The sequence below is a fragment of the Sinocyclocheilus rhinocerous genome, unplaced genomic scaffold (genome assembly GCF_001515625.1).
Source record: "Sinocyclocheilus rhinocerous isolate Xijiao unplaced genomic scaffold, SAMN03320098_v1.1 scaffold61, whole genome shotgun sequence".
Classification (NCBI taxonomy): domain Eukaryota; kingdom Metazoa; phylum Chordata; class Actinopteri; order Cypriniformes; family Cyprinidae; genus Sinocyclocheilus; species Sinocyclocheilus rhinocerous.
In genome coordinates, this window is record NW_015640445.1 from 1,540,932 (window position 1) to 1,550,012 (window position 9,081).

Sequence of the window (9,081 nt, forward strand, 5' to 3'; positions counted from 1 at the left end):
GCGCTTGAGAAACAGTTTAGAGAGGAGAAATTAATCTACATATAAAATATTGATCACAGATTATTGGTCACTTTCTAAATAATAAAAGTATAGCGCATCCATTAGTAATTATATATAAATAAATCGTTTTTTACCGATGCAAATATGTTAGAAACGATGCATCGCGATATAAATGCCAACTTGTATCCAATGCACACTTTTTAAACCGATCGCATCGTTAACTTTTTATGCCGATGCACCAAGCAATTCGGGGAATCTTCCCATCCCTAATATATATATAATAATAATAATATGCGTGAAGAATGAAGATTAATTCTGTGAATTATTTCATTTTTGACTGCTGTCTTAGGAATAGAACGTCTAAAAATAAATCAGTGGAACTCTTACATAAGCTTCAGACATTTTGAAACATGTCTATATTTACACACAGAGTTCACAGCTATAGACAGATTCTCTACAGGCCGACTGAATTGTTTTTTTGTTTCAGAAATGTGATTCACAGTCCAGTAATAAATATTTGAGTCTTCTTCAACCCTCAGAGTTTTTCTGTTCTGGGAGCAGTTTCCATTTGCTGTGTTTTTACACTGATCTGAGACCAGTTTTATTTATGTCTTGAGGTTGCAAGCAACATTTGGGGAAAGGAAGCTTCTAGAGTAGTGTAAAGGGAAAACATCTCCTCATCTGATTCTAAGAGGCCTTGTCTTGGTTGTGTCTGAGCTCACTTGAAACAAAACTGCCTTTGTGTCTTAAGAGAAGCATGTTTATGGAAACCACTCCCTCAGAATTTCCCTTACCGAACATTCCTGAAGCTCAAATCCATTTAGTTTGTTGGTCTGTTCAGATCAAAATGTTATTTATCTGATATTTAGTATTTTCTTTTACTTTTCTTTTTTTTTCTTTCTTTCTTTCTTTCTTTCTTAGAGAAAGAGTGGGAGAGAGGGGAAAATATGACATGAATATTTCTCCTGAAGCATAAAGTAAATAATAAAATAATTGTTTTTCATAGCTTATTAAAGCAGTCAGTTCACAAATTGCTAACATTGGAGGATAATTAGTCTTGGACAAGTGACTGCGTCTTCGTTAAATTGAGATGTTACACAGCGTAATTGTTTTGAGGAAGTTAACAGTTCATTACAAGTGGTTAAGTGCTTCTGTACTCACTCTCACAGACACATTGAGCAATTTAAACAAGACGTTAAAAGCAGAATTTGTTTTCACATAATATATTTTTCTATATTTTCTATATTTAACTAATTTTTAATGTCTTATTATTGTTTTAAAGTGCCTGAAGCAGTATGTGGAACTTCTCATCAAAGAGGGCTTTGAAACGGCCATCAGCTGTCCAGACTCAGTCTGTCCAAAACGTGGACATTTACAAGAAAATGAGGTACTGTCAACATACACTACTGTTCATAAGAGTGGGTCATGATTCATAGGTTTTTTTTTTAAGAAATCAATGCATTTAGCAAGGAAGCATTAATTGCATTGGTCAAAAGGGACAGTAAAAACTTCTACATAGTTACAAAATATTTATATTCAAATAAATGCTGTTATTTTGAACTTTCTATTCATCACACAATAATGAAAAAAAAAAACAGTTGTGGTTTCCTCCAAAATATTAAGCAGCACAAGAGTTTTCAGCATTGATGATAATAATAAACGTTTCTTGAGCAGCAAATCAGCATATTAGAATGATTTCTGAAGGATCATGTGACACCGAGGCCTCGAGGAATGAATGCTGAAAATTCAGCTTTGCCATCACAGGAATAAATTACATTTAAAAAATCTTATTTTAAATTGTAATAATATTTCACAATATTATTATTTTTCCTCTTATTTTTCATAAAATAAATGCAGCCTTGGTGAGCATAAGACACTTCTTTCAAAAACATTTAAAAACCTTACCGCCCTCAAACTTTCAAATAGTGGTGTACATATTCCTGCATTTTGTAAAAAAAAAAAAACAGTAAATGTCAGGGACTTTAATTTTAGCATTAGCATTTCAATGAGGGGTCCTTGAAGTAAAATAAAAAACAGATTTAAATCATAAAAATTCATGAAAAAAATACAGAGCTAATGATCTGTTAAACATTGTATAATGTAGTAATGTTAATCTGCAGTTTTGCTAATCTGCTGATGCAGTTCTTTCAACAAACCCTGCAATAGTCACAGCTTCTGAAAAAACAGCCAAATACATTACTTTCCAAATAAAAATCCTAAAATGAATCCGTATCTCATCAAGAGGAGATTAAAACCCTTTTAGCTTAAAATGGATGCTGAAACCTCTCCAGTCTGACTGCGAAATCCTTCCAAGTATGAGGTCAGTCCCGAGGGCAGGGTTCCTCCTCTGTGCTGCAGGCGGATTGTAAGGATGGCTGGCTCATTCAGTGTCAAAGCATCAAAGCAGCTAAACCAGATGAATCAGACCCAGATGCAAAGCATCAGATTCAGAGCAACTAAAGCATATTTTGGCAATCCTTAAAACTGAAGTATGTCGTTTCTGCACCACTAGCATCACCAAACGGAACTGCAAAAATGCACTATGCATATTCCTGCTGTGTTGTTTGATCTCGAGACAGTGATTAGATTGGAACCCATATTTGATGTTGGGTGTGTGTTTACCCACATCAAATTGAAATGCTAAATGCGCTATCTGCAAAATGAAAAGTGCATTCGTATCCATCAGACCACATTGATTCATAATTGCTTTTGTATTCTCTCTTTCTCTCTCAGATTGAATGCATGGTGGCCACAGAGATAATGCAGAGGTACAGGAAGCTGCAGTTTGAGAAGGGTAAGTGGAAAGCGGCTGTCTGTCCATCAGGGGGGCAATTAGTATCAGACAGCAGCAGATGAGGCACGTGTGCGTGTTTGTTGATGGTGAGCTCCATGCTTGCTGTCCTAGATGTCTCAGGGTGACTCACTGTAGACAAATAGGCCGGCACAGGTGTATGTGTGAGGATGAAAGGGATGTGAGTGGACTTGCACTGGACACGTGTAGGTCCAGCTGACCTCATGCTGTCGCAGAGTGGAGGCTTTTACCTGTGCTTTCTGTGTGTCTAACAATGAGAGCCTGCCACCTGCCGACACCTAGTTTAACTGTCTTTTTTTTTTTTTTTTCTGATTATCATGTGGGAGAAAAATAAATCAGAAAGCACCAGATTTAAACCTGCTGTGTCCACGTGAGCACCAAAGTTTTAAAACGCATGCTGACTACCATTCCACAGTCCTGACATTCAGTTTTGTATCTTAAAATATGTTCTAGCCATACTTTTTATTTCAATGTAGAAGTAAGCTATTTCCTGTGCATGTGCGAGACTTCTGATTCATTAGCTACTATAGGTAAATAACTAGTGCAGAAAACAGTAAATTGTGTGATTATTATTACGATAATAAATTTAAATAATATAATTAATAAATACCAGTTTGCAATATCAAGCAGCTTAACACACATTCAAGCTAAAAATGGCTACACCTGCTCTTCTGTTGAAAATAAGGTGGACATTGAGTTTTAAAAGATTTAGGCTAAGTGTGTAATTATTTTTTTTAAACAGGTTTCTAAAACACTTCCTCTGGGCAGCAAAAAGCCCCGCCCCAAACTCATGCCATTGGTTGAGCCAGTGTTGCAATGTCAGGCTGGTCAGGATGTTTTGATAGTGGCACAGTGTTTACACTTTGGTAAATCTATTATATAAATTTGCATATATAAATACATATTTATATTTGTGTCATGGCATAGGGAAACTTCAATAAAATAATCTTCACCTTCAAGACAAGCAGAGTGGATTTACATAAAAGCATTTCCACAGACAATATGTAAAACATTTACATATAAAACATTATATTTGTAAATATACATATGTTTACATATAAAATACCTATTATGTTGTTGTATGATTAAGTATCATATTTCAATGGAAATTCATTTTTCCAATCTGTCAGAATCAACTTCAATATGATAAACTGAAATTCACAACATTTCAACACAATTTATATTCATAAATTTCTAGGCTGATTTTGGATTGTTGTTGGTAAATGTAATATTATGCACTTATAATGTGTTCTGCCTTCAGAAAAAAATGGTGCAACCAAATTAAAGGGATAGTTCACACAAAAAAAGAAAAATTTGTCATCATTTACTGACCCTCCACTTGTTCCAAACCTGTAGAAGTTTCTTTATTCAATTGAGGGAAACCATTGACTTCCATAGTATTTATTTATTTATTTTTTATTTTTTGAATGTCAATGGCTACTGTCAACTGTTTTGTTACCCACATTCTTCCAAATATCTTCTTTTTCATTACTGGGTGAACCATCCCTTTAAGTACAGAGTTATTTAAATACTAGCTAGCTGTTACTAAGCCTCTAGTTTGGAAATACCAATGCAAGTAAGAATTTACAAACTACTGGTGCAACCCTATTCTGGCCACCAAGAATTATTCTCTAACACGAGGTAAACCATGAACAGTGTTAAAATCCTGGATCACATTAATCTAGGATTAAAAATGATCCTTGGCTACCAATTTGAAGTGCGAGAGGCCCAACTTCATACCTTTGGCAGTGCCTAACATTTCCTGAACAGTGCTTTATAATCCAGGGTTTAAGGCTTTACAAACCTTCTGTCAAAATTACAAGCGTGAAACCCAGGGTTAAAAGTGGACTTAACCTGGGATTTAAAAAGGCTCAGACTTAAGTGAAGTTCAAATGAAGAGTCTTTAAGTTTCCTCTCTGTGTCTGAATCAGTCTGACCTCAAATGCCTTTAATTTTAACAAATGTAGCTTCAAGTCAGAAATCTCCCAGATCAAAAGACTTATAAAGAGTAAATTAGACTTGTGTTAATTGGATACGCTTGATCAAAAGCATACATGTTCCCCCTAAACAGGAAAGACCAGAGGCTCTGTGCCTTGTGCTCGGCTTCTTTCATTATTTCTATCAGTAGGGGATCCCAGACTCTGGACTCTGATAGTCTCCAGTAGTTTGAACTACAGGATACATTTGCTTGAGGCATACTCTCGGTCCACCCCCTCCAGTGCATTATATTGCCTTGAAAAGGGAGAAACAATAAATAAATGTAGTTATATGCAGTAGATGCTCCCATGCTGTGAGCCTCCCTCTCTGTCTCTCTTTGGTTTGCATTCGAGGATTTCATGAGAACCGTGGCAGCAACATCATCATAAATGAAAGACTTGCAGAGAGAGAGAGAGTAAAAATGCATTCATTTAGCCAATCAGTATTCCTGGGAACTGGAGCGGAATGGTGGCTATAACATATCCACACTCCCAGAAACAGAGCCAAGAGTTCATGTGGAGTCACGCATGGCCTGCCGTGTCAGATGGAGAGGATGAGTGAGTTCGGTTTGTGTCTCACAGTGCATTCGGGGACGGATGAAAATGCATGCCATCCTGACTCAACAAGGCGGCTAAAAATGGCAGTAAGGGATTTTATGAATACATAATTACCCCCAACCGCACATTACATACATAACCGAGCTTAGCCATATGTCACTAACAGAGCTTTTATGCATTTGTCAGGCAGACAAGCCAGTAAAAGCATTGTGAAATGGATAGTTATGTCTGTAAATTTTTATTGAATTGGCAGCATTCAAAGCTATATATCGAGACCAGAATATCATAGAGACTTGAGGATGTGAACCAGTAAGAAACTCAAGTCACATACTGTAGCAACCACCAAGAACAACCTATCTTGCAAACCTCCAAGCAAAACCCTAGTAACCACCAAGAACCAAGGTTCTAGAAATGCCATACCATCCAGAACTCCCTAGTAACCACTTAGAACCAACCAAGGAACTGCCTAACAACACCCTAAAAACCACCTAGAAATGCCCTAGCGACCACTAGGAGCACCAACCATCTTGCAAGGCCATAGAAACCACCTTGAACATCCTAGTAACCAAACAACAACTTCTTAGCAACTGTTCAGAACACCCTGGAAACCACTCAGAACCATCCATGCAACTGCCTAGCAACACCCTAGAAACCACCTAGAAATGCCCTAGCGACCACTTGGAGCACCAACCATCTTGCAAGGCCCTAGAAACCACCCTGAACATCCTAGTAACCACATAGCAATGTCTTAGCAACCATCCAGAACACCCTGGAAACCACTTAGAACTATCCATGGAACTGCCTAACAACACCCTAAAAACCACCTAGAAATGCCCTAGCGACCACTTGGACACCAAACATCTTGCAAGACCCTAGAAACCACCCTGAACATCCTAGTAACCACATAGCAATGTCTTAGAAAGAAGACATGAATCTAGAAACAAATCTGTAAGGCCCTGGCAACCAAAAAATAACACCCTAGAAACAGACTTGCAGTACCCTAGCAACCACCTGGAACACCTAGCAAAATCCTGGCGAACACCAATAACAAAGGCCCTTTTAAACCACCTAAAAATTACCTAGTAACCACTTAGCAATGTCCTGACAACTACCCAGGACACCCTAGAAACTGTCTAGCAAAAGCATAGGAAAAACCAAGAACCAAGGAAATATAAACAACCTAGCAACCCCTCATAACACCCTAGAAACCAGCTAGAAATGCCTTAGAAACCACCCAGAACACCTTAAAACTACCTAGAAATGCTCTAGCAACACCCAGACATCCAGATCTTTTGCACAGTCAAGCACCAATGACATTTTATCAGAGAATATAAACCTAGCTACTATTAAATGTATTATAATAATTATTATACTAATTATTAAATGTTATTATTTATTGAACAACAGCGTCTCCGCCTCCTGTTGTGCCCAGCCGTGAACTGTGGTAAAATCAATATAATGCACAGACCTCGTGTGGCTTTTTGTCGTATTGAAGTCTAATGTAACTAATGAATTTATGCAGAACTATGATTGGTAGCAGTTCTGGTATCTTGTTCCTGAGGGCATATGAGGCCATAGCTGCTCTTTTCTATCACCCCTCCATCTCTGATGGTGTAACCATGGTGACCTGTCAGCCCACATCAGCAGTAAGCAGCCGAAAATATACACTCGCGGAAACCACGTCTGATCTCTTCTCTCACCCCCTGCAGAGGTGCTGCTGGACCCGAGCCGGACCTGGTGCCCGTCCTCCACGTGCCAGGCCGTGTGCCAGCTGAAGGAGTCTAACACGGCGCTTCCGCAGTTGGTGCAGTGCAATGTTTGCACACTTGAGTTCTGTTCCGCCTGTAAGGCCAGCTGGCACCCGGACCAAGACTGCCAAGAGAACATTCCCATCACCGCGTTTCTGCCCGGAGAGAGCAGGTACTGTTGCCTGTTAAAGACTTTTTCTAGATTCGGTGCAAGCTGAGTTTAATAGAAGTGAATGTGGCCAATCTGTAAACGTTAAAGTACTTTGTTTCATCATTGTAGCCACAGCAATAACAACTTTACATAATTTTAGTGTGGGGGGGGACTTAAAAGGATAGTTCACCCAAAAATGAAAATTCTGTCATTAATTACTCACCCTCATGTCGTTCCAAACCCGTAAGACCTTTGCTCATCTTTGGAAGACAAATTAAGATATTTTTGATGAAATCTGAGAGCTCTCTGATGCTCCGTAGACAGCAATGGAACTGAAACATTCAGTGACAGAATTTTCATTTTGGGTGAACTATCCCTTTAACTTTTTTCATAATATTCAATAATATAACTTTCTTGATAAAGTGATGTGTAACTGTAAAGTGACTGTAAAAATTACAGGAAAAACTTTAGAACATCAAATAATTCACAAGTTTTAGGAGAATAATTAATGTAAGGGGATTTATAAAATTATACAATGCCATTCAAAATTTTGGTTTTTTTTATGTAATGTAATTTTTCAAAATTCATCAAGGATGCATTAAATTTATCAAGTGACAGTAAAAACATTTATAGTGATATAAAAATGATTAAAAATGATTTTGAATGACTTTTGAACTTTCTATTCATAAAATAATCCTGAAAAGAAAAAATCACTGTATCATTGTTTCCACAAAAATATTAAGCAGCGCAACTGTTCTCTAAAAACTTTTTTTTTTTCAGCATATTAGAATGATTTCTGAAGGATCGTGATGCTGAAGACTGGAGGCTGCTTAAAATTCAGCTTCACAGGAGTCAATTAAATTTTAAAATATAAAATAGTTATCTAAAATTGTAATAATATTGCACAATACTACTGTTTTACTGTATTTTGATCAAATGAATGCAGCGTTGGTGAGCATAAGACTTCTTTCAAAAAAAAAAAAAAAAAAAATCTTAGCTAACCTAAACTTTTCATATTTTTGCTTTCAAAAAAAGGGAACAATTCTCACTATTAACTAGTTGCTTCCTGCATGCCTTTTATTAACATTTTGGCTGTTTATTAGTGCTTTATTCCATGGACTGTCTAAATACTGTATTCTGATTGGCTGGCAGGTATGCACTAAAACCATTTAATGCACAGGTAGTTCCAAGTCAGTTTAATCACCGTTCTATATTAATGCGCTGCTTTAATTGATGCACACAAACACACACACACACACACACACACACACACAGAGAGAGAGAGAGAGAGAGGTCGGAGATCACAGATTGCGCTGCGCACACACATAAACTTGTCAACGCTTCCCTGCGATTTTTATTAAAAAAATAGCCTAGATACTAGATCACTACATTATATTCCTCCGCAACGAGGTGGTAAAATCGCTGTTTTTGAAGTAATTCATTGTTTATAGAGAGAGACGCTCAGACGCAGCACGTAGGTAAAGCACACACAACTGTCATCTCTCTCTTTCTCTCTCTCTCTCTCTCGATCGATAATGCTATAATTAATTCAAATAAATGTGATCTTACTGCACTATTTCATCTCTGTGTCTGATTTGAAGCGGGCAGAATGCTAGAGCTAGCGAGCCATAACTGACGAAAATAACTTTTTTTACATTTTTACACATTTGGTCAAATATTGCGCTGCAAAGAGCAATACTAGTTTTAACTTGTCTATAACTTGGCAAATGACCGCGCTCACTCAAGGCCACGTGTGTGACGCTTCTTTCTTCGCTTCAACTCTTCGTTGTGAAAGCGAAACTACTTTGTTTGGCCTTCCAAAAGAGGACACGACTA

The 9,081-nt window shown here is 37.4% G+C and overlaps 1 protein-coding gene across 3 annotated transcripts in view; it reads left to right on the forward strand.

Annotated features, from left to right (window-relative positions):
- The window catches only part of rnf144aa (ring finger protein 144aa), a 37,862-nt gene that overhangs the window by 21,784 nt on the left and 6,997 nt on the right, over nucleotides 1-9,081 (forward strand). For all 3 annotated transcript variants that reach the window (XM_016568796.1, XM_016568795.1, XM_016568793.1), the window contains 3 exons: nucleotides 1,283-1,387; nucleotides 2,734-2,794; nucleotides 7,056-7,266. In XM_016568796.1, coding sequence (XP_016424282.1) covers nucleotides 1,283-1,387; nucleotides 2,734-2,794; nucleotides 7,056-7,266 — 377 coding nt within the window. The remainder of the gene's footprint in view (nucleotides 1-1,282; nucleotides 1,388-2,733; nucleotides 2,795-7,055; nucleotides 7,267-9,081) is intronic.